Raw genomic sequence first — 26,909 nt, forward strand, 5'->3', positions numbered from 1 at the left:
CCCAGTTAAAGGATCTGAAATCTTGCTATAGGGCTTTTGAGAACAGGTTTAGTGGCATGGAAACCACATGCCTGATTCCTCTTTCACTCTAAATGTTCCACTATTCTGATAAAATGTAATAGAAGTTGAAACATTGACACATATATTTCTTCACTCTACTAGTATCGATGCTTTGTTTTTCAAGGGCTATTAGTATAGAATTTACTCAAAATGACTCAAAACATATGAATCCTGGTCAGTGTTCCAATAAACACACACTTCTCATTCCATAATTTTGCACATTAATGTCAAATGGTACATACAGCTTTTTGAAAGACAACTTTTGTTTCATGATTAAAATCCAGTGTTTTTCTATTTAGTTGGTTGTGATGTTAATGGATTTTTGTGTGTTGTGGTGACAAGGCTGAAATATCTACAGTTGAGAACTTGTCTTCTACATTCTTTAAACAATTGTACAATTCGTTTTTGTATTACTTTTCCTCCAGCTTTAACCCCCTGTTTTGAGACACCATTATCTCCTGATACCTGTTCTTTCTTCAAACTTCATTAGTTTTACAAGTTATTGGGCAATACTTCCTTAATGTCATTAACTTTGTGTGTTTCTGATTGATCTCTTTAACTATACAAGCATTTAAAGAAATGTTAGAATGTCTGTGCAGTACCCATTTTGTTGTTAGTTACTATGCTGCCTGCCATAATTGATGGAACATGGTGGCTACCAAATAAGAGTTTTTGTTTGTTTCATGCTCTTGGTGTTTTCCAGTTGTTTCTGTAACAGTTTTTAGTGAATTTCTGGCATCTCCTGAAATACATTTCTGGTTTATAACAATAATAGTAAAAAGTATTATTTGTATATTGTTCAACAAGTTTTCATTAATGTGTGTTCAAAATTCTTGGCTACCCTTTAATAGGTGACTTGTTCTGTTTGAAGTTGTATTGTCTTTTTCTCTCCTCATTAGTATGACACCTTTTGCATAATTACTTTTGCTAAATAACTGTTCTTTTGTCTACGTCTGTAGAACCATCCTTTTTGAAGAGGCTGAAATTGTTGCTTATTTTGATGTAGTACATCTCCCAATTCATAAGTATTTTTCATTATTTTTAGCTTTGTTTTTGCTCCATGCCTTACTAGCATATGATCACTTAATATTCTGAAGCATTTAAGACGGCTCATCTAGTACCATTTGTTTATTGTTTGATAAAATATAATAATTTTCATATTTAGTTCCTGCAAAGTCCATTTTCTATTTGTTTTGTTCTGTAAGAATATTTTCAGCAGAAATGTGTTATTCTTCTTAGCAAAGTTTCCTCACCTCTTGTCACTTCTTGTATTTTTGCAGTCCTCAATTTATACCATTAGAGTCCTTTATTAACAGTTTGTTCAAAACACTGAAACACAAAATAAAGGATGCATAGTTCATAAGAGTAACTGATATTGTGAATTTTTCAGGATTTACTATGTAAAAGAATCAGAATTAACACCACTTGAATTATGGTGGTAAAAATTATTTATAGCTGCAGCTGAAATCAATCAGTTTTCCAAATAATATACAGTCCACTAAAGTAGAACTTGATAGCAGTAGGCTGAAAAACACTATACTTAGATCCCAAACAGACCTAGACAGAACATGAATAATTCAAAGAATAACAGATATACTATGGAGTCTTTGTTAATACTTTAATCAGCAGTGGAGTGGAACACATTGGCTTTAAGAGGGGAAAAAAAGTGGGAATGAATTTACAGCCAGCTGGTGTTGTGACCTACTGGCCAGAGATGCTGTTTGCTCATTGCTCACAGTAGCCCCATTGGACATTGTTATAATGTGGCATATCCATAGTATGGCATCATCCATCTGTGTGAGAATACAAGGAGTATCATATCTGAATTTTTCCACTGAAGAATTGTGTATTGTTTGTACAGGGAATCCCACATAAAACCAGTAGGCCTCATGCCCAAGATTGAAGTAACAATGAACTAACTAAAAAAGAATAGATAATAGTAACATTAAGAAACATGTTTACCTGTTTGTAAGAGATGCTGGAAGTGTTGACCATGGGCATTTAGGCATTGCTGACATCACATGGTGATGTTACCAGCTACACGCCACAATTCTACAGGCATGATGTTAATTTCTGTAGTAATGTTCTGTTTAAAATTGCCAATTGTGTGAGGATTGTCAGTATACTGTGCTTGATAGTGTGCCCCATAAATGAAAATCACACAACGTTAAGTCAGAGGACCTTGGGGCCAGAGGCCTCTACTGCCTAATCTGTCTTCAAGGAACTCATTGGTGATGTGGTCCATACTTTGGCTGGATGTGTGAGTGGTTGTTCCAGCTTGTCTGCACCTGTTAATTGTGCATAAGAAGAGTCAAAGATCTCAAGATATCTGGCACTGTTTAAGGTGTAACCGTAAAATATGGGCCAATAACGTGCATGCCACCTATCTTCTGTAAGTGGAGAGTTTTTTCATTCATAATATGTGGGTTGTCCTGTGACCAGTATTTACAGTTATGGGAGTTTACATAACATGACAAGCAGAAGCAGGTCTCATCTGATATGAAGTAAAGCAAGAGGTCGAAGTCACCATTAACAACTGATGTTAACAGCCAGTTACAATAATGAACTCTTTTTTTTTTCCGATCCTCACATATCAAGTCTTGCACCACACTCACATGATAGGCTTTTAATTTCATATCTTTTAGTACACAGTGACACAATGTATGAGATGCACCAGCCTTCTGCAACAACGTTGTTATTGGCTTGCAAGGACTTCTCATAATTTCCATGTGAATTCTGTGTGCAGTTTCAGGGGTCTTCACTGTTAGTCACCTATTCCTTTGTATATTCTGAACCAATCCTACAGTTCTCCATTTCTTGTACATATCTTGAATAGTGCTGGTAGTGGGGAGTTTCTTACCAGGTTACTTCACTTGAAACATTTCTTTGCATTCCTTGATGGAGCCTGTCTTTATGTAATACTTCACAATATCAATTTGCTGTTCTAATGCAAAATGCCCCCTTGTGCAGCAAATGAACAACACAAGCTTCTCACAACAACTGACACACGAACATACAGCTGCACTCAACTTTCCGATAAAATGCATTGTAACTAACCTTTGAGATAGTGTTGCCATTTCACAAGCAGTTATACTAGAGATGATTAACCAGTACATGAGGTGAACCAGTTTTATGTGGGCCTGCTGCACTTGCACATGAAAGACAAAAGTCCTGAGTATAAGTCTCAGTCTGGCACAGAGTTTTAATCTGCCAGGAAGCTTCTTATCAGTGCACACTCCACTGCAGAGTGAAAATTTCATTCTGGACCATGTACTTTACTTTTATGCTAAGATTTCCCAATATGACCTGGTAGCAGCATTTACTGTTATTTATTACTTTCTGTAACTCTTTTTAGACATCTTCCATGCCCTTGTCAGAATGTGAGCACTGTAGTTCATGTTTTTAAAAGATGTCAATGAATATCTTTTGTTAAAACAAGTCTTTGTATTTTGTCTGTTTTTCCTTCAGTACCAGTAATAATGAGTTTTATTTTGTAGTTAACAAGATGTGACTTTATTCTGCTTTGTCCCTCTGTAGTAAAAAAAACTTGCACTTATTAGGATTCTAATACATGTCTTAAGTTTCGTCCCGTAGGAACTTACCACCAAATACATGTCTTTGTCCCCTTATAATACCACCTGCCCCTCTGAAAAACATTCAGACATCTTGTTTGTTACTTAAATTTTTTATTGCAGTAATTTAAGTTCAGCAACTTATTGCCACTGAATAAAAAGTAGTTGAAGCAGTTGAACTGCTGAGGGGAGTGTTATTCAGTGTATGACAAAAAAATGCACCATGCAGAAGACATGGTTGGAAGTCTAATGTAACTTTGTACATATACACACTATCAGTGGGTATGTAAATGATTAGAGTTCCAATTCTCTGTGTGAGATAGAATGGCCACTGGAGTGCATTAATGTTGTTACCAGGCCTGTTGTACAAGGGGCATGAACAGTGTCAGATGTTGAGTGATCACTGTGGAGGACACAGAGTTGCTGCATACTCTTCATCAGTGGCTCACAATGTTTCCATTTGGCCAGCTGGTTTAGTTGTGCAATATCCAGATTTGTGGGGTATTCAGATATAACAGTGGCCCAGTGTTGGATTGCATGTGAATGTGACGGCAGACATAATAGTTTTCAAGATTCCAGTTGGCCACAGCTGACAACCATGAGGGAGGATTGCCATTTTGTTTTACAAGCACATTATACCCCCTTCATAGTTGCACCTGCCATCCGAGAACAATTAATGAATTTCTTGAAACATTCTGTGTCACCATGTACCAGCACTGTGTCACAATGTAGCAGCAGCCGGACTTGGGAATTACTGTCCCAGGCTGTTGTTAACACCACCATACGGACAGCTTCTTTTGGACTGGTGCCATGGTCAGGAAGCATGGACTGCTAATGAATGGAGTTACACTGAGTTCAGTGATAAATCACAGTTCTGCGCTATGTGGGATGACCAACCTTGATGAGTATGGCAGCAACTTGGGAGAGATTCCATTCTGCCATTGTTTTTTGGAAGCACAGAAGTATTACTCCTGATATCATGGTTTGAGGAAACATTGTGTATTACTTTTGGTCACAGATGGTTGTAATTGAGGGAACTCTTGATGGCAGAGTGGTACATGACAGACATTCTGCATCCTCATGTTACCTCCCATGTGACTGCTTTGTGGTGCCACTTTCCAACACGATAGTGCATGTCCTACATGATGCTGAGGTACTTCTGTGGTCAGCAAGATTCTCAGATCTGACCCTGATAAAACATGTTTGTGACCAGCTTGGATGTCAACTCCATCCCAATGTTAGTATCAAAAAAAGGATAATAAGGACCAGTTAAACAGTTGTGGGTTAGCTTGCCTGAAGTGAGGATACAACAGCTTTATGATGCTCATCTCATCCATGGCAGAGGGGATGCAACTCCATACTAATAAGCAGGTTGATACTGCTGAATTCGTTGTTAGTTTCAGTTTTGTAATCACCGCAATATAAAGCCCGTCAGCACACTGACAGTTATTATGAGACACTGAGAAATAGACATTGGAACAGTGATATCAAAAGTTTCTACTTAGATTTAGCATGAGTTCATGTGAAGTATTGGACTTGCTCACCAAGGTGAGAGCAGAGGTTTGAGATGTTTAACTCTGAAAGATGCTGATAAGGATGTAGGATGTCATCCAAAGGACTCGTAGGTAAACAAATATAAGATACTGAGTGTTCTGCCTGGCAGTCAACTATTCAAGGAAAACGCTGGAGGCTACAGATATGACTCATTTATCTGAAGGGAAATGTGATGATGACATTTGTACACTAATTTGTGTAAAAGATCACAAAACAGAATGAACACAGGAGCACGAGCTCGCTAAAGTGTTGAGGTGTGATTAAACAGCCTTTTTGAAGAAACCAGAAAGAATGCATGGCTGCATGTGTGATTCTGAAGTACATGAATATGACCCGTTTCACACTAAATTGAACTCTGTACCATCCTCTGGAAGATCTGCCACAGAAGCTGCAATACAACATATGCTACAGTAAGATGTCAAAACATAATCTAGCAGCAGTAATTCCAGCCCATTTCATGCAATTCCAAAGAAAGATTGACTTTTGACATTTGTCGTTGTTGTAAGAGTGATTAATCATATAATTTTACCTCAACAGGATCAGTCACAAAGCCCGGAAGAATTGCTACACATTTAAAAGGTGTGAGATATCTGGCTACTCTAGAGCTTACTATTAATTACAGGTAATTGGTATTGGCCATACAAGTGAGAGAGTATGTACATTTTGTCTTTATGGCAGGAGCTATTGCTTTAAAATAGTGTCCTTTTTTGTCTGTTTCAGCAGCAGCACTCTTTGGATCAGGAACTAGATGATGAACTGTTTATAAAATTAACTTTTATGTAGATTATATTCCAGTTTTCACCAAGACCAGGGAGGAACACTTGAATATCTTCACTGAACTTTTTCACAGTTAATTCAGAATCTCTCAGAATCCAATTAAATTCTTGGGGCATTTAATTTGAATTAGGGCATTGAATGTGGCTTAGAAAAGATAGAAGTCATCTGGAACTTTCTGTCACCAAATTGTAAGAAACAGCTACAAGTCTCTTGTGGGTTTTCAAGATTTTATTATTGCTTCACCAATGTTTAGAGTTTAATGGGTCCAGAATTATCATAATTACTGAAAATAGACATGATATATGTTTGACAATTTGAAAACAAGGATGAGTTACATTAAAATTATGTACTTTACCGATTTTGTACCATCCAGGTTTAAAAGAATCATTCCATTTACGTACAGATACATCTAGATATTGTTTCCACATTAACATCAGTGCATTTATTAATGCAGAATTTCAAACAGGGCTGCCACAAGTTCTGGAAATCAGGGAATTTCAAACGTGTCAGGGAAATAGGGGAAAGTTTGAGAAAAATAATGGAAAAATCTTGTTTTTGTCTCAGTAGATGAAATCGTTTGTTTACTGAGATGTCATGCATCCTTGCTGACTGGGTGCAGCTGAGTACATGTACTGCCTCTCTACTCCCTCATTCTTCCCTTTCTACCACTCCCCTCAGCATGCAGTCAGTGCTGCCACCACTTCATGCTGCTAACCTAGCAGCTGCCAATGAGAGGCAGGGAGTCGTGATGAGTCATTTGTTTGGATCTGATTCTCAGAGACTGTTGACGCAACAGTCGGAGAAGGATGTCACTTGTGCATGAGCTGTGTCTGAGTGATTGCGTGAATGTGTGTGTGCTCTCATTTTCTCGCAAAAGCTGTGGGCAAAAATTTTGTTGTGAGAGTGCGACTGTCTTTTCTATATGCCTGTCTGTGGCTCAGCAATCATCTTTATGGTGAGTTGCTACCTATCCTCATTGGTATTGATTCTCTGAGTATTTGTGCAAGTTATCTGTTGAATGGATTGAACACCACAGTCTCATTTCATCAACAAGGAGTCTGTGACATGTGAGTAGCTGGCAAAACAAGTGGACTTGGATGACAGGTCAAAACATCAGGCCATTTCTGTGAGTGTATCTAACAGATCGGGCCTGCTGATCTGAAGCCCATCGTTTCCCACTAATGTACAGGCCCTGCCTGTCGGATCTAGTCTCACCGATCTGCCAGCAGGCCAGGTCTGTTTGCGTGTGCCATAATGTGGTGGATTTTTGTGGTATATCCATGAATGCAGGACTTAGGTGCTCCTCGGCAGGCCAGAGGCCATGAGTAATGTGTTTCAGGAATTGTCACTGTCTCGCTGCATGTACATTGTACAGTGTGGTGTTTTATAGGCATTTTATTTATTGTGATACATTTTGGCACTTCAGAAATAGTTTATATATTAGAAAGCATGGACCATAAGGAGAAGAAATCAGTGAAGGTATTTTGAATTTGTCTTGCAACTACAATGAAATCCATATTTTTGTCACCAAATATGTTTCGTTTTATCAAAATATAATAACATCAGTGGTCTTCATGAAGCACATATACCACTTGGCTTACTTTCTCCATATAAAAACAGATGTAGATGTTAGTATGTAAGATTTTTGCTTGCATGTTTAGAATTACATAGCCCCTACATTTTTTGGTTAACTTATCTCTTTGCTTACTCTTGAGATCTCAGAATTTGTCAGGGAAGAATGCTAAAACTTGTCTGGAAATCAGGAATTTCATTTGGGGAAACTTGTGGCAGCCCTGTCAAACAATTTTGAATAAGTGGTGTCTAGAGTAATGTACTGTGATGGATCCATTGTAATAAGGTAACCATAAAACACAGTTACTCTGCCATTTGTCATCTATAGCATGCTGGAGTGAAATTTGAATGCATGCTTGCTGCTCATGCATTAGCATGTGTATCCTGTTCATTTTTGAAAGCATATCATGTATTACACTGCCATTTGGCCCTTTGATAGACATAATGTTTAATGTTGGATTATGTGGCATTGATTGAAATGTATTTCATTGCAGTTAAGTGACAGATAGAAACTGTGTTTTCCTTGTTTGTTGCAGACCTTAAAGAAGAAGAAGATTGGTTGTTAATTTATATCTGCAATTTGTAATTTTATGAAGTATTAAAATCGTGCCGACAGAAACAGTTATAAATCTTTCCACCATAATGCATTAATAGTTCAAGTTATATCATAAATACTAACATATATTAATGAAAGTATGTTGTATAGAGCTCATTGGAAATTTGTTACCGAATTAAAGATTTCCAGGAATGACTGACACAGAAAGTTACATTGATTGGAGCTTTATTCATTGATAGAAGTGAGTAGGATCAGGTGTGCTGCAGGCAAGTGTTTTGAAATTACTGGCAGATAACATTAAATATTAGAACTTTATTTTGCACTACTGTTGGTGTGGTGAGGACCCAGAAGAGGAGGACAAAACCTCATGAAACTTCATGGGATGAGAGTATATGATGTTTTTGCAGTAGAGCTGGTCCTCTCAGCCTCCAGACTCATTTATAACCTCGTCGCCACTGTGTTGCATAATCACAACCATGACGTGGAGTGGGGCAGCAACCAGTGATAAAAACCAGATGCAATAAGTCTGAGTTCTCACTGATCACATAGGACTCAGTGACACTCGAGTACTGTTTGCCACAGAGCTATGATGACAAGGAAGGACATTCTGCGAAAGTTAACAGGTGAGGTGTACATACTAATGGACAGACATGGAATAGACTGAGGTAGTTCCAGCTGGGATAATTTAAAAATCCCAGTTCTTCAAATTTTATTAGGGATTTACATCAGTTAATGTCAGATGAACCAGGTGCCCAGAACAATGTTATGAGTAGAGACCGGATTATATGCATTTGCATTTTGCGTATGCAGTTGCATATATGGCTCCTTTTCACTGGTTATTGTACGGATGCCACTGCCTAGCGAAATCATTACAGAACAGGAACAGGCAGACAGAGCCTATGCTCCTGCACCCGTGCCCCCAATTAATCTCCTCTGCTGTCATACCGTATGCATTGGCAACGATTAAATTAAACTATGCAAGCTTTTAGTCTTGCATCCAGTGTTTAGCTTTCTATTTACCTGTACACAGTTGAACATGTTTACAACGTGTAGTGTGTAATGTGTTGTGCACCATGCCGCCCAAAAAAAGAAATGAAGTTTCATGAATAGCTAACCATCCTGGAACATTTACAAATGATGGAATTGTTTTATATTGTCGAGTTTGCAAGAAAAACGTTTAGTGCAAAAAAAAGTTTCAAAGAGACCAGCATGTCAAGACAATTGCAGCAGTGCAGAAGAAAGGACCATGACAACAACTTCTGACAACAGCAAGTTACAGTAGCACGGATTTGTCCAAAGGTCATCAAAAAAGTCGGTTTAACATGGATCTATGTGAAGCATTCATTGCAAGCAATATTCATCTTCACAAACTTACAAACCCTATCCTCAAAGGCTTCCTGCACAAATATTGTTTAAATAAAAATATACCAGATGAATCAACATTGCGTAGAAAATACATACTGATAATCTACGTAAATGTTCTGGAAGAAATACACAATGAAATCAAGGACAGCATTATGTGGATTTCAGTTGATGAAACTGCAGATTGTTCCATAAAAACACGGGAGAACTGCCGGATATCAGTAACTTCCTGCCACGATATTTCGGCGCAGAGTCTTCTGGCCATCTTCAGGTGAATGCCACTGTAGTAGTACTGGCGAGTACGCGCTGAGCTCCGCTATTTAAAGCCTTCTGAGGTGACATTGCGCATGCGCTGCTCAGTGTGCGAGTTCATAACGGCTCCGTGCGCTGCGCCTCGCGCCCTCCACTGCGAAAGCCTGGCGTATCGGTGTCAGGTCGCTTTAAATAGCGGATCTCAGCGTGTACTCGCCAGTACTACTACAGTGGCATTCACCTGAAGATGGCCAGAAGACTCTGCGCCGAAATATCGTGGCAGGAAGTTACTGATATCCGGCAGTTCTCCCGTGTTTTTATGGAACAATCAGTACGCTGGGAAAGCTTTAAACATCACGAAACTGCAGATACTTGTGGCCATTACATTGCAAATTTAGTTGTGTTGGTGCTTTAAAACAAGATCCTTCCTGTTCCTACTTAGCTGCCTGCAAAGAAATTGAAAAAGTAAATCATTCTACGATTGCCAGATTGATAAATGAGGGTGTTAGAAAAATATTTCCAGAATCTTCTGCAGATGAAAGGGTGTTTGTGTTTATTTTAGATGCTGCTCCCTGTATGATCAAAGCAAGGAAAGTCCTCTGAGTATTTTATCCCAATTTGATTCATGTGATGAGCTTTGCTCATGAAGTACATTGCCTTGCTGAAGAAGTATGTTCCACATTTGTGAATGTAAATAAGCTGATTTCATCCACAAAGGAAGTGTTTCTAAAGGCCCCTGCTCGCATCAAGACATGCAAAGGAAAACTACCAAATGTGCCTTTACCTCCCGAACCAGTGGTAACCCATTGGGGTATGTGGATCGAAGCTGTGTTGTTTTACACTGAACATTTTGAGGCCATTAGAAGGATAGTAAATGACTTTGATATTGCAGAGGCTTTGTCAGTTTGCCAGTGCAAGAAAGCTATTAATCATTCTAGTATTGCTGTGATTAGCACACTTTTTTTTTTTTTTTTTTTTTTTTTTTTTTTTTCTATGATTAGCACACATTTTTCCCATATACTTGGAAGTATTCAAAAGCTTAAAACTCAAGGTTAGGCATTGAGTGAATCTGTTCAGTTAATGAATAAAATTATTCTAGTGAAGTCATTGCCAGAGGTATTCCCAAAAAAGCTTAAAGAAAAGTTTGAACACATTTTAAACAATAACCCAGGCTTTGAACCTTGTGCCCAATTGGTAGTTTTATTAATGGGACGTGTGGACTTTTACCAGAAACAAGAAATGCCAACATAGCACCTAAATTCAAGTACTGCCCAGTTACCTCAGTTGATGTAGAATGGTCCTTTTCTGAGTATAAAAATGTTTTGAATGATCGAAGACACAATCTTACTACCAAACATTTGGAACAGTAGTTGGTCGTTTATGTTTACAGTAGTAGAAAAATGTAAAATAAATTGTAATTGATGCTTTGATCCAATAGTATTGATTAAAAATTAATGCTGTTCAAAAAATTTCATGATTGTATGTTTTTTGTTGTTTTTTTTGTTTTTTTTTTTTTTGTTTTTTTAAATATTACAGAGTTTTTGAGCGTGCCCCTCTGCATGCAATATATGTCGAAGTTGGTCCTGTACATATTGATTGTTTTGCTGCTACTCACTCGCATCAGATCCCCTTGTTACCAATAACAATAGCGATGAAGGAACAGTTCTTGAAACATGGTAAGTATCCCCATTTTGCAATTTTTTAGAAAATAATCCCAGAAAGGCCTCCTTCCTAACCTCTACCAGAAAGTGTTCAGAAAATGATATCAGCATTCTAAATGTACCGATTTTTCGTGTGGCTGGCACTCTTCATATTTGATATGTATAGGTTCAACTTTGACATATAATGCACGCAGAGCTACCATGTTTTTTTATTTCTTGATCTTGCATATTTTTACACTTTTCATGCATTTTTAAGCTTTTTTCGTGCATATTTAAAGGTTTTTGTGATGCATATAATCTGGTCTCTCCACCCATGAACTATGGACCTTGCCATTGATGGGGAGGCTTGCGTGCCTCAGCAATACAGATAGCCATACCATAGGTGCAACCACAACGGAGGGGTATCTGTTGAGAGGCCAGACAAACGCATGGTTTCTGAAGAGGGGCAGCAGCCTTTTCAGTAGTTGCAGGGGCAACAGTCTGGATGATTGACTGATCTGGCCTTGTAACACCAACCAAAACAGCCTCGCTGTGCCGGTTGAAAGCAAGGGGAAATTACAGCCGTAATTTTTCCTGAGGGCATGCAGCTTTACTGTATGGTTAATGATGATGGCGTCCTCTTGGGTAAAATATTCCGGAGGTAAAATAGTCCCCCATTCAGATCTCTGGGCGGGGACTACTCAGGAGGACGTTGTTACCAGGAGAAAAAAAACTGGCGTTCTACGGATCGGAGCGTGGAATGTCAGATCCCTTAATCGGGCAGGTAGGTTAGAAAATTTAAAAAGGGAAATGGATAGGTTAAAGTTAGATATAGTGGGAATTAGTGAAGTTCGGTTGCAGGAGGAACAAGACTTTTGGTCAGGCGAATACAGGGTTATAAATACAAAGTCAAATAGGGGTAATCCAGGAGTAGGTTTAATAATGAATTAAAAAATAGGAATGCAAACAGCATAGTGAACACATTATTGTGGCCAAGATAGACACGAAGGCCACGCCTACTACAGTAGTACAAGTTTATATGCCAACTAGCTCTGCAGATGACGAAGAAGTTGAAGAAATGTATGACCAAATAAAAGAAATTATTCAGATAGTGAAGGGAGACAAAAATTTAATAGTCATGGGTGACTGGAATTCGGTAGTAGGAAAAGCAAGAGAAGGAAACACAGTAGGTGAATATGGATTGGGGCTAAGAAATAAAGAGGAAGCCACTTGGTGGAATTTTGCACAGAGCACAACTTAATTATAGCTAACACTTGGTTCAAGAATGATAAAAGAAGGTTGTATACATGGAAGAATCCTGGAGATACTGACAGATTTCAGATAGATTATATAATGGTAAGACAAAGATTTAGGAACCAGGTTTTAAATTGTAAGACATTTCCAGGGGCAGATGTGGACTCTGACCACAATCTATTGGTTATGAACTGTAGATTAAAACTGAAGAAACTGCAAAAAGGTGGGAATTTAAGGAGATGGGACCTGGATAAACTGACTAAACCAGAGGTTGTACAGAGTTTCAGGATGAGCATAAGGGAACAAATGGCAGGAATGGGGGAAAGAAATACAGTAGAAGAAGAATGGGTAGCTTTGAGGGATGAAATAGTGAAGGCAGCAGAGGATCAAGTAGGTAAAAACGTGAGGGCTAGTAGAAATCCTTGGGTAACAGAAGAAATATTGAATTTAATTGATGAAAGGAGAAAATATAAAAATGCAGTAAATGAAGCAGGCAAAAAGGAATACAAACGCCTCAAAAATGAGATCAACAGGAAGTGCAAAATGGCTAAGCAGGGATGGCTAGAGGATAAATGTAAGGATGTAGAGGCTTATCTCACTAGGGGTAAGATAGATACTGCCTACAGGAAAATTAAAGAGATCTTTGGAGAAAAGAGAACCACTTGTATGAATATTAAGAGCTCAGATGGAAACCCAGTTCTAAGCAAAGAAGGGAAAGCAGAAAGGTGGAAGGAGTATATATAGAGGGTCTATACAAGGGCGATGTACTTGAGGACAATATTATGGAAATGGAAGAGGATGTAGATGAAGATGAAATGGGAGATATGACACTGTGTGAAGAGTTTGACAGAGCACTGAAAGGCCTGAGTCGAAACAAGGCCCCGGGAGTAGACAACATTCCATTAGAACTACTGACGGCCTTGGGAGAGCCAGTCCTGACAAAACTATACCATATGGTGAGCAAGATTGTATGAGACAGGAAAAATACCCTCAGACTTCAAGAAGAATATAATAATTCCAATCCCAAAGAAAGCAGGTGTTGACAGGTGTGAAAATTACCGAACTATCAGTTTAATAAGTCATGGCTGCAAAATACTAACGCGAATTCTTGACAGACGAATAGAAAAACTAGTAGAAGCCAACCTAGGGGAAGATCAGTTTGGATTCCGTGGAAATATTGGAACACTGGAGGCAATACTGACCCTACAACTTACCTTAGAAGCTAGATTAAGGAAAGGCAAGTAGACTTAGAGAAAGCTTTTGACAATGTTGACTGGAATACTCTCTTTCAAATTCTGAAGGTGGCAGGGGTAAAATACAGGGAGCGAAAGGCTGTTTACAATTTGTATAGAAACCAAATGACAGTTTTAAGAGTTGAGGGGCATTAAAGGGAAGCGGTGGTTGGGAAGGGATTGAGACAGGGTTTTAGCCTCTCCGCGATGTTATTCAATCTGTATATTGAGCAAGCAGTGAAGGAAACAAAAGAAAAATTTGGAGTAGGTATTAAAATCCATGGAGAAGAAATAAAAACTTTGAGGTTTGCCGATGACATTGTAATTCTGTCAGAGACAGCAAAGGACTTGGAAGAGCAGTTGAATGGAATGGATAGTGTCTTGAAAGGAGGATATAAGATGAACATCAACAAAAGCAAAACAAGGATAATGGAATGTAGTCGAATTAAGTTGGGTGATGCTGAAGGAATTAGATTAGGAAATGAAACACTTAAAATAGTAAAGGAGTTTTGCTATTTGGGGAGCAAAATAACTGATGATGGTCAAAGTAGTGAGGATATAAAATGTAGACTGGCAATGGGAAGGAAAGCGTTTCTGAAGAAGAGAAATTTGTTAACATCGAGTATAGATCTATGTGTCAGGAAGTCATTTCTGAAAGTATTTGTATGGAGTGTAGCCATGTACGGAAGTGAAACATGGATGATAAATAGTTTAGACAAGAAGAGAATATAAGCTTTCGAAATGTGGTGCTACAGAAGAATGCTGAAGATTAGATGGGTAGATAACACAACTAATGAAGAGGTGTTGAATAGGATTGGGGAGAAGAGAAGTTTGTGGCACAACTTGACTAGAAGAAGGGATCGGTTGGTAGGACATGTTCTGAAGCGCCAAGGGATCACCAATTTAGTATTGGAGGGCAGCGTAGATGGGAAAAATCGTACAGGGAGACCAAGAGATGAATACACCGAGCAGATTCAGAAGGATGTAGGTTGCAGTAGGTACTGGGAGATGAAGAAGCTTGCACAGGATAGAGTAGCATGGAGAGCTTCATCAAACCAGTCTCAGGACTGAAGACCACAAAAACAACAACAACAATCTGGTCTCTAGTTACGAGGTTTTCTCAAAGATTTCCTTGTCCATCCTTACAACCATTATATATATATTACTTCCTCTTTACACATGAGATCATCCAAACATTCATTTTGGCTCCAATGCCCCATAATGTAATCTATAGCTCCACCATCTTTGTGCTGGTAAGGTCGGGGGGGGGGGGGGGGGGGGGGTGGTTATAAATTTAGCATTATACTGTTTGCTCTTTGAGCAATATTTGTATAAAAACATGTCTTCATACCTGTGATAATTTTCATATATGTTGATCATTTTCCTATTCCCAAGCATGCACTTCTCTGTCCATGTATGGAAGCCAATCCTATCATACTAATGCTTTTTGAAAGGGTGGTTTTTCAGGATGAAAAGTGATTACATTGGTAATGTTTTGGGTTTACAGGATCTGTGCTGAATGCCATGTAGGATGTCATTCTCTTTAAGATACGTTCTTATGTCTTGTCTTAGAATATGCTTTAATATTCTACAAGAGATGGATGTCAGTGATATCAAATGGTAGTTTTGTGTGTCACTTACGCTATCCTTCTTGTAGGTGGATGTGACCTTAGCTTTTTTCCAGCCACTTGGTACAGTTTTTTGTTTGAGAGATCTGTGGCGTATTATCATTAAGAATCTTAGGTGCAAATTGTGTATACATTCTGACAGGAATTCCATTGGATGCTATTCAATTGACAGGAAGTAGGATTCCAACCTGTGGACATCAACACTTTTGCAGTTGGCCACTGCAGTATGTGTGATCTTCCTTACCTTATAGTGTTCTTTCCAAATTATTTTTTACTACACTCTTGATTAATGTTTTCTCTGTGATTGGAGAGAATAGCCTGCTCCTGTCATTGAAGATATTTTCTTCCTTCCAGAATTGCCTAGCTGCCATGTGCTGAATTTCAAACATTATTCTCCAACCTCCTCATTAGAGTTGTTACCTGCTTTAGAATTATTCTGAGTTCCAGCAGGTAAACCTCATTAGATTTTGGAATTAAATTGTTCATCTCATCTCCCAGAAATTCAGTGAAAATATGTTATTCAGTTATTTAGTTAAATATTAGTTCGTTGAGGCAAAGCTATAGAACAGAGTACATTTCATTTTATACTATTTTTCATTATGTAACTGGTACCATAAGAAGGTATAATGGGCACGCACTAAATGAAACTCAGTGTTTGAAAATTACAGGACTTTGAATGAATAAAAGACTGATATAGCACCAGCATGTAGGTAATTTAATGACAAATCTCAGTTCCAACTGCTTTGCACTTACAAGGAAAACTTCCCATTGCATCCCCCTTGGATTTAGTGGTAAAATGGCCTAGTGGATAGCCTGTCAAAAACTGAACACAGGTCAAGCATGAAAACAGGGAAAAGGTATACTGAACTCTGAAAAATGAAGCAAGATATAAACATTGAACAGGCCAGGCTGAAGATGTGCAACATTGAGTGAACTTCAGGAATCACAGTGTTGTTATTGGTTATAGAATATGGGTTGTGGTAAGAATATATTAGTGTCGGAAGTGAATGGAATGAATAATGAGAGCAAGTGAATGTCACATAGACGTCGCACAGAAATAAAACCAACAAATAAATGGGTGTGAACTCTGTTACAACAGAGGAATTCAAGAGTCAAAACTTCCAGAATGGAATGCAACAGTCATAACATATGGCACTTGTGTAGAACAAATAGAAGATATGTACGTCTTGAGGTCCCTACCTTACACATTGTTGTTACAAACAGATGTTGCACCACAGCACAGACCCAAATCTGATTACAGCAAACAGACATGTTAATGACAGGATGGACAGTTCATAATTTTGTGAAGAAAAAAAAAGGAAGAAGAAGAAAACATGGGGCACCAGGGAGATTTGAACACAGATCTCCCCCTTCGCAGTTCAACACTACTTAACCACGATACCATGACTATTCAAAATCGCTCAGTCTTGCACATCTTGAGCTTGGACCATTTACCATTCAGATTGTGCTTCTTTTTTCCCAGTTTAGTACACCTTCCTCCTGATCATGCTTGGTCTGTGTTCAGTTTTTGACAGGCTATCCACTGGACCATCATACCACTAAATAAGAGGGGGGTGCAATGTAGAGTTTCTCCTGTTAGTAATCTTGTTCATTATGTTAGCTTACAGACGAGATTCCTGGCACACTTTCCATACTTCTTCTCAGTTCTGTCCTATGGTATAAACGTCTGGACAGTGGAGTGAAACTTCAAATTGCCATCCATGTATCCTGATTTATATTTTTCACAGTTTGCCTAAAGCACTCCTAGGAAGTGCCAAGACGGTTCTTTACATGATGCTACAAATTATTCTGGACCTTATCCAGTTAACATAGTTCTCCATCTCTGTAGACACCAGCTGCAACAAGCCCTTAAACTAATCTTGTAAACTGTTCAATTGAACACTTTTTGCTAAGAGTATACCATTCACAAGAATGCAGACAAATAAATTCCGTCTTTATTACAAACTTTAAAATGTCACAAACTTCTACAAATTTCAGAGTTGGACATTGTTCTTGGTGATGTCGTTGTTCAGATAACAGAGCATGAAACGAGTATAATGATCAAGCTTATAAATTATATCCAGCCATATTTGGAACTGGTCTGTAAAGTGGTGCAGTTGGCTGCTGAACTTGATTGGTAATACAAGAAAAAAATTTAACTAGTTGAAGTTAGATTGCTGAGTGGTACAGTTATTTACATATGTCAGGACACTTGCTTTAATTTTTGCAGTATGATTTCTCTTGCTGTTGTTGCTCAAGAAAACAGTTATGTGCGACCCATTCTGACTGAAGAAAGAATAATTAAAATAAAAGATGGTCGCCATCCATTACAAGAAAAGTGTGTTAATGATTTTGTTCCAAATGATACACTTTCAAGTAAGTGCAATGGCCTGATGAAAGTACTGACAGGTCCTAATGCATCTGGGAAGAGTGTGTACTTGAAACAGGTTAGTACCAATTTCATTTTATTTTCAGTTGTTATCAGTAATGTAATTTAGAATAATTTCTGTATTCCACTTCTTCAACTCCATATGACGCACTTTCTGTTCAGTTTCATAATTGAAAATTAAAATAGAAGGGGCAGCCACTTTATTTGAAGGGGAATAATGAGTGGTACATAGACAAAGGTCATTAAATCACACTATGGTTTGAGTTTTTGCTCTTTTTCTGTACAAACTTCTCCTGTCATTCTCCACCACCCCAAAAATATATATATATATATATATATATATATATATATATATATATATATATATATATATATATATATATATATATATATATGCATGCGCGCACACACACACACACACAGAGAGAGAGAGGTTATGTCATGTACTCAGTTTTTATTGGTTACAGAGATATGGCTGGTTACAAAAATAAGCTTTTATTTCACTTTATGGTATTCCAATTACTATGGGTTATTTTATGATTGTCTTTTTCATGTAGTTTCAACCTTTTGTTGAGAGAGGAGCAACAACTTAGATTTGATAATTCCCAATTTAAATTTCTGTCACAGTTGTGTTACGTGCAACTGGGTTCAGAAATTTAAGTTAAGGATTGTCATTTTGTTTTGAGGTACAAATGATGAAGTTGTGCTTGAGTTTTCATAACTGACTTTTCAACTGCAATTGTGATTTGTTGTCCAATTATACTGTAAGCATGTCATTTATTTATTTGTCCATATAAATCATTTTTTCAGTACATATATCGTACACAGGATATTCAACAGAAAACCTTTTTATCTATTGGTTTTTTAAACATCAGACTTACATTATCCAATTTTTATAACAACTTGGATCTATACAGTTAATAATTACTACTGTATATTTTTAACATATTTCCACAATTAAAGATACAAATTCCATTTTTTATTGCATGAGATACTGTGAGATTGAATAGTAGCAATTTTTCAGAAGGTAGGTTGTCACAGGCTTTTTAAAGCTCTATAGTTCAGGAAACGATTTTATTTTTCTTGGTAATGTGTTGTATATTTCTGTGCCAGCATGATATACACATTTTTGGCACAGTGTGGTGTTGCAACGATTAACATGTATGTCACTATCTGACCTGGTAATGTAATCATAGACACTTTTGTTTTGAGGTAAAATGTTTTCTTTTCTCAGTGTACTTTTTTTGATATGTGTGACTACTTTCACTATGTAAATGCATAAAGAAAGGTTTTCATGGTTTTTTGCTTCTCACGTGTTTTATTATTTTTATAATTGCCTTTTGTTTACTGAAAACTGTTATGGCCTGGTTTACACAGGGTGTATAGAACCCGGGAGATCCGGGAAAAACCCGAGAATTTTTTCATCCGGGAGAAAATCGGGAAAAACCCGGGAATTGTTTAGAATTCCGGGAATTTTTCATTGTTTTAGTTTCCTGTTTAAATTTTTGTGATTTTGACCGGTAAGAACCAATACTCTAACAATGGATATTACTGTATCCCGCTACTGCAGAATAATACTGCAACAAAACATGAACGAGAGGGGGGGGGGGGGGGGGGGGATGAAAATAAAACTTAAGTTGCAAAGGAAATGCGTCGTTTACAACAACAAACCAGTGCTCATACAAGCGTCTGCAAACAGCAAAGTGTGTCAAAGGCTTTAGGAAGACTATGCAATGCTTTGTAACAACAAATTGTGGGCTGATGCACAGAGCAGTCTGAGTTGTGGTGGGGAGTTGGGTCATCTCCATGTGACCTGTGTTTACGTTTAGTGATTTTTGTTGTTTCCTCTTTGTTTATTGCTCTCACGTTAAATGGTAACAAAACGGATTTTTGTGGCCGGGAACTATCAAATGAATTAAAATTCGTTCGCGTAATTACAGGAGGCTAAAATATGTTATTAGTTTTAGATTTTATTTCCACCTTTCTGATAGTCAAACATTAATCGTCTTACAGAACAATGAAGCTATTTTTGCCAGTTTGCTAAAGAGATTTGGATTTTATTAATCTTTTCTGTTGAGGCAGTCAATTTATTTGAAATGAAATGTTTAATTTCACAGTATTGGCTAGTTTCAACTGTTCGCTGCATTTCAAGTGCATGTATGGCATTATGCCATAATAAAGGACCAAACACGAGATAATACAGTACTAGCACTCCAAGAAAATTTACATACGAATGTGCATTTTAAGCTGAACTATGCGTTTTAGTATGGTTCACGAAATTCCAACGCTCTTGAAGTATCCTCTGATGTCTTGTTCCTTTTAAGACATAATTTAAGATCTTTTAATATCTTATACGTACGAACATATGGGCTTCCTACATCATCGTAGCTGCCCAAGCGCGGTGAAGCTTGTTATCTGGCACTCTCTTGCAACTGCTGAAACGAACGTATTTATAACAGGTCACGGGAAAATATTACGATTGGTGGTTTCCTTTTACTTAAGATCAGGAATGTGCGAGAATGTATGATGAATTTCTTAAATCACAAAGCATTTGATTCTCATTTAAAAATCAACTCTTTGAGGACGACCATTGAATTTCGAACCCAGAAGATGAGACATTTACGTCATTATTAAAAAATTTTCTGGCAAATTTTTGTGATGTATCTTAAAGTGTAAGAAACGCGCTACGTAACAGTGATCTTGCTATGGGCTGACTACATCACGTGACATGAGTGGTGACTGGCTTACAAAAGCGCATCGCAATCTCGATTTCAATGCTTCGGAAAGTGACATGCAGTGTTTGGTGGAATTCGAATTTATACCTTCGTAATACGAAAATATGCAGCGTTCATGTTGCTGCACATCAAAGGTCTTTCAAAACTTGTTTTTCTTCCTGAGTTTCGTTTTCTAAAGTGCTGGGAAATTCTACTCCGGTATATAAAACCATAAACATTCAAAGGATTGATGAATTTTACAGTGCCGAATAAGAGTGTACTGTCACTTAACATAGAAAAAGTGTATTTTCACCCGGGAGAAAGCGTATTTTTTAACCGGGAGATCCGGGAAAAATCGGGAATTTTTTTTCCTTGTCCACGTTTACACCCTAGTACATTTCCCCAGAAAATGATACCGTACTTCAGTATTAAATGCACATGAGCAAAGTGTACTGCCCTAACTGTTTCTGCACTAGTATTGCTGCAAAAAATTCTTACTACATAGCTCATTTTTGACAGTACTAATGAATTGGTTATCTACACATATTATACTTGTGCCACATTTTTATTCTGATCTATGTGGAAATTCATGAGCACCATTTTTTGGGAACTAACTATTAGCCTGTTTCTGGTAAACCATTCAGACACTTCTTTCGTAATATCTTTTGCAGATGCACTGAGATTTTCTTCTTTAATTCCTTCAATCAATAGACTAGCGTTATCTGCAAACAGTACAGGTTCAGAATCCCTAATGTGTGATGGGAAAACATTAATGTATACCAAAAAAAGAAGGGGACCTAAATTAGAACCCTGTGGAACATCACGACTTAGTCCACATGGTGTACCTGGAGTTCATTTCTACATCTACATCTACATCCATACTCCGCAAGCCACCTGACGGTGTGTGGCGGAGGGTACCTTCAGTACCTCTATCGGTTCTCCCTTCTATTCCAGTCTCGTATTGTTCGTGGAAAGAAGGATTGTCGGTATGCTTCTGTGTGGGCTCTAATCTCTCTGATTTTATCCTCATGGTCTCTTCGCGAGATATACGTAGGAGGGAGCAATATACTGCTTGACTCTTCGGTGAAGATATGTTCTCGAAACTTTGACAAAAGCCCGTACCGAGCTACTGAGCGTCTCTCCTGCAGAGTCTTCCACTGGAGTTTATCTATCATCTCCGTAACGCTTTCGCGATTACTAAATGATCCTGTAACGAAGCACGCTGCTCTCCGTTGGATCTTCTCTATGTCTTGTATCAACCCTATCTGGTACGGATCCCACACTGCTGAGCAGTATTCAAGCAGTGGGCGAACAAGCGTACTGTAATCTACTTCCTTTGTTTTTGGATTGCATTTCCTTAGGATTCTTCTAATGAATCTCAGTCTGGCATCTGCTTTACCGACAATCAACATTATATGATCATTCCATTTTAAATCACTCCTAATGCGTACTCCCAGATAATTTATGGTATTAACTGCTTCCAGTTGCTGACCTGCTATTTTGTAGCTAAATGATAAAGGATCTATCTTTCTGTGTATTCGCAGCACATTACACTTGTCTACATTGAGATTCAGTTGCCATTCCCTGCACCATGCGTCAATTCGCTGCAGATCCTCCTGCATTTCAGTACAATTTTCCATTGTTACAACCTCTCGATACACCACAGCATCATCTGCAAAAAGCCTCAGTGAACTTCCGATGTCATCCACAAGGTCATTTATGTATATTGTGAATAGCAACGGTCCTATGACACTCCCCTGCGGCACACCTGAAATTACTCTTACTTCGGAAGACTTCTCTCCATTGAGAATAACATGCTGCGTCCTGTTATCTAGGAACTCCTCAATCCAATCACACAATTGGTCTGATAGTCCATATGCTCTTACTTTGTTCAATAAACGACTGTGGGGAACTGTATCGAACGCCTTGCGGAAGTCAAGAAACACGGCATCTACCTGTGAACCCGTGTCTATGGCCCTCTGAGTCTCGTGGACGAATAGCGCGAGCTGGGTTTCACATGACCGTCTTTTTCGAAACCCATGCTGATTCCTACAGAGTAGATTTCTAGTCTCCAGAAAAGTCATTATACTCGAACACAATATGTGTTCCAAAATTCTACAACTGATCGACGTTAGAGATATAGGTCTATAGTTCTGCACATCTGTTCGACGTCCCTTCTTGAAAACGGGGATGACCTGTGCCCTTTTCCAATCCTTTGGAAAGCTACGCTCTTCTAGAGACCTACGGTACACCGCTGCAAGAAGGGGGGCAAGTTCCTTCGCGTACTCTGTGTAAAATTGAACTGGTATCCCATCAGGTCCAGAGGCCTTTCCTCTTTTGAGCGATTTTAATTGTTTCTCTATCCCTCTGTCGTCTATTTCGATATCTACCATTTTGTCATCTGTGCGACAATCTAGAGAAGGAACTACAGTGCAATCTTCCTCTGTGAAACAACTTTGGAAAAAGACATTTAGTATTTCGGCCTTTAGTCTGTCATCCTCTGTTTCAGTACCATTTTGGTCACAGAGTGTCTGGACATTTTGTTTTGATCCACCTACCGCTTTGACATAGACCAAAATTTCTTAGGATTTTCTGCCAAGTCAGTACATAGAACTTTACTTTTGAATTCATTGAACGCCTCTCGCATAGCTCTCTTCACACTACATTTCGCTTCGCGTAATTTTTGTTTGTCTGGAAGGCTTTGGCTATGTTTATGTTTGCTGTGAAGTTCCCTTTGCTTCCGCAGCAGTTTTCTAACTCGGTTGTTGAACCACGGTGGCTCTTTTCCATCTCTTACGATCTTGCTTGGCACATACTCATCTAACGCATATTGTACGATGGTTTTGAACTTTGCCCACTGATCCTCAACACTATCACGTACTTAATTTCATGTACCTGGGAGTGATATTCCAAATATGATTTAATCCACTGATTTGGCACACCTCTTACACCATATGGTTCAAGCTTCCATAGGAGCACAGAATCAAAAGCTTTTGCTAGGTCCAGGAATAAAGCTGAGATGTTTCTGTGGTCGTGCACTGCATTTAAGACATGGTTTATCAGGTTGAAAGTGGTTGTTTCAGTTGATCACTGTGGTCTGAAGCCATGTTTACATCCAGAAATAATATTATTCTTGTCAAAGAATGTAGTTAGTTGTGAAAGGAACACATTTTCAATAATTTTCGAAAACCCTGACAATAGAGACACGGGTCTATAGTTACCCATACATTGCTACTCAAATTTTTTTTATATAGGGGTATTACTTTTGCCGTTTTCAGTTGCTGTGGGAAGACACCACACGATAAGGAAGAATTTCATATGTCTAATAAAGGAGAGAGTATTTGTCTTGCTGTTACTTTTATAACATAATCTGGAATATCATCAATACCAGTTGAATAATTACTCTTCAGTGAGTTAATGGTATTTAGCAGCTCTGTTGGGCCTGTTGGACTGAGGAACATAGATATATTATTTATTTCTATAGATGGAAGTTCTTTCCATGTATTAGGCGCATTTCCAAATTTTTCCTTCATTTTCGAGCAACAGTTGCATAATAAGAATTGAAGCTGTTTGCAACTGCCCTAGGATCAGTGACATTATTGCCATCGTGCGGTATCGCAATATTTTTGTGAGTTGTCTTCTTCCCCGTAAGATCCTGCACAGCTTTCCACATGGACTTAGTTTTATTGGATGACTTCATAATATATTTGTGATTTTCCTTAATTTTTTCCTCTTTTATGACACGTTTCAAAACTAGCTTTTTTCTATTTTTTAATAATTAAGATTTTCTGGACTGCTGTCAGTTTTTGACTAGAAAAAGGTCCTGCTTCCTTTTACAAGATACTCTGATGCCTTATGTAATCCAGTTTCTGAATCTATCTGTGCTTCTGGAAATCACTTTCCTTTGTGGAAAAGTTATGTCAAAGTTACGCTTGAAAATGTTTAAAAAATTTCCCATCCTTTCATTGGTAATAGAGGTATTATATACTATCTCTCCAAGATTGTTCACTGATTAGATACTGGAAGTACTGAATATTTCTCTGACTATAAATCCTTTCATAGATAATATTTTGTACACAGGATGAAATGCAATTTACAGGTATGGTTAGTAATTGTGAAAGGTGGTCAATATAACCAGTATCAAAGTTTTCTGATGCACACTTGTCCATGTTTACACATACCTGATCAATGGGAGTGACACTAGTTGGAGAGCTAACAGTTAGTCTATTGTATTTTGTTGAGGAAAAAAATAACTTATTTATTCTCAACAAAGATCAGGTGCTGACAAAAAGTGGTGAGTTTGGTTTTCAAATACTTAGATTTATTTCTGAATCTGGAGGCACTGCTTCCACAAGAAGTCAGTTGACCAAGGAGCTTCTAAAAACACATCAGAGTAAAAGTGCAAGTGTTGTAACTCAAAATAAAAAACAGAGATTTCAAAAAAGCATATGATTCGATTGATAGAGAATCTCTGTTATCAGTCCTGGAAGAAATGGGTTTGGATAAGAAAATAACTAATATTATAAAAGCGACCCTTACAAATACATTTTTGAAAGTTAAATTTATGGGCAAATTATCGGAACCCTTTGAAATAAAAACAGGAGTGCGACAGGGGGATGGGCTCTCATCGTTGCTGTTCAATTGTGCACTTGAGAAAGTAGTCAGAGAATGGAACACAAATATTAATAGTAGTATAAGACTGGGTCACAAAAAGAAGAACCTTAAAGTAAATTGCATTGCTTTTGCAGATGGTATGGCCCTGTCTGCAGAAACAATGGAAGAAGCACGGGAGCAAATCCTTGAACTAAAGAAACAAGCAGCTTTGAAAAAACTAAGATATTGACAAACATGTAAATACCTCAAAGTTCAAGAACACAAGTTTGAAACAGTAAAAGAATTCAAATATCTCGGAGAATGGATTAGTTGGAATGCTGGGGAAAGCAAAGCAATGGAATCCAGAAAAAAATAAACTTGAATTTGGCCTTCCAACTAACAAAAAATACATATAACAAAAAAATCCCTTTCATGGGGGTCCAAAATTACACATTAAAGACAGTAATTAAGCCAGAAGCACTGTATGCAGCAGAAACACTAAACATGAATTTCAAAGGCCAAATGGACAGACTTGAGCTAAAGGAAAGAAAAATTTTAAGAAAAATCATGGGACGAAAATTTCAAGACAATAAGATTATATACATAAAAAATGAAACTCTCTACAAGAAAAGTGAAAAACTTGTAGATACTTTTCGAAAAAAGAGGATAAATTTTTTATGATCATCTTCTCAGAATGAATTCCAACAGATTAACTAAAAAATCTTTGACTTTTTCCGTATCCACAAAATGAAACCCAACTGGTTTAAAGAAACTGAGAAAGACCTAGTAGAATTAAAGGTTTCAGAAAACTCACTTATTGATCCAACAGCTAAATTAATTACTAAGGATGAAAACATAAGGTTCCAAGACAAATCTACACAAAAGTCCAAACCCTTCATCTCCGAAGAAGAGAGCAAAAGATCAAAAAGAGTGAAGAAATACTGGGCCCTAAGAAAAGAACGCTAACGGCTTTGCCGCAGTGGGTACACCGGTTCCTGTGAGATCACCACAGTTAAGTGCTGTCAGGCATGGTCGGCACTTGGATGGGTGACCATCGAGGCCACCATGCGCTGTTGCCATTTTTCAGGGTGCACTCAGCCTCGTGATGCCAATTGAGGAGCTACTCGATCGACTAGTAGCGGCTTCGGTCAAGAATACCATCATAACGAGCGGGAGAGTGGTGTGCTGGCCCCACGCCCCTCCTATCCGCATCCTCCACTGAGGATGACACGACGGTCCTGGTAGGCCACTCGTGGCCTGAAGACAGAGTGTGTGTGCTTTTTTTTTTTTTTTTTTTTTTAAAAAAAAGAAAAGAAGAACGCACAAAGTAATGACTGATCCACATTATGCTCATATATGATGTTGATTAATTGTTTAACACAAAACTTCTTTTTAAATACGTTAATAAAAATAATTTACTTTAACACCTTCCCTTGTTAAATAGAAATCAACAAACAGGCAAACCCACAAAACAAAACAAAACTGAGTTTTACAACAGTCCCATTTGATTACACAGTATCTTCATACATGTCTTCAGTAGAGCTTTGGTCATTATATCCGCTACCTGCTCTTCAGATGGGATTTGATGAACTCTAATTCTTCCTTCATAAAGTTTTTCACGAATAAAGAAATGCTTGATGGCTACATGTTTGGTTTGGCAATGATATTCTGGATTCTCTGCCAACTTCACTACTGCTGAATTGTCAATTTGGAGGACTGGAATTTCAGATAGTCTTGTTGTTTCTCCGAAAAGA

At 37.9% G+C, this 26,909-nt stretch overlaps 1 protein-coding gene across 1 annotated transcript in view; it reads left to right on the plus strand.

The window, feature by feature from the left end:
• Positions 1 to 26,909, plus strand: part of LOC126088258 (mutS protein homolog 5-like) — a 230,114-nt gene that overhangs the window by 149,913 nt on the left and 53,292 nt on the right. The window contains exons 12-13 of the mRNA XM_049906387.1: positions 17,458 to 17,596; positions 17,690 to 17,906. Coding sequence (XP_049762344.1) covers positions 17,458 to 17,596; positions 17,690 to 17,906 — 356 coding nt within the window. The remainder of the gene's footprint in view (positions 1 to 17,457; positions 17,597 to 17,689; positions 17,907 to 26,909) is intronic.

Source organism: Schistocerca cancellata, chromosome 6, assembly GCF_023864275.1.
Source record: "Schistocerca cancellata isolate TAMUIC-IGC-003103 chromosome 6, iqSchCanc2.1, whole genome shotgun sequence".
Lineage (NCBI taxonomy): Eukaryota > Metazoa > Arthropoda > Insecta > Orthoptera > Acrididae > Schistocerca > Schistocerca cancellata.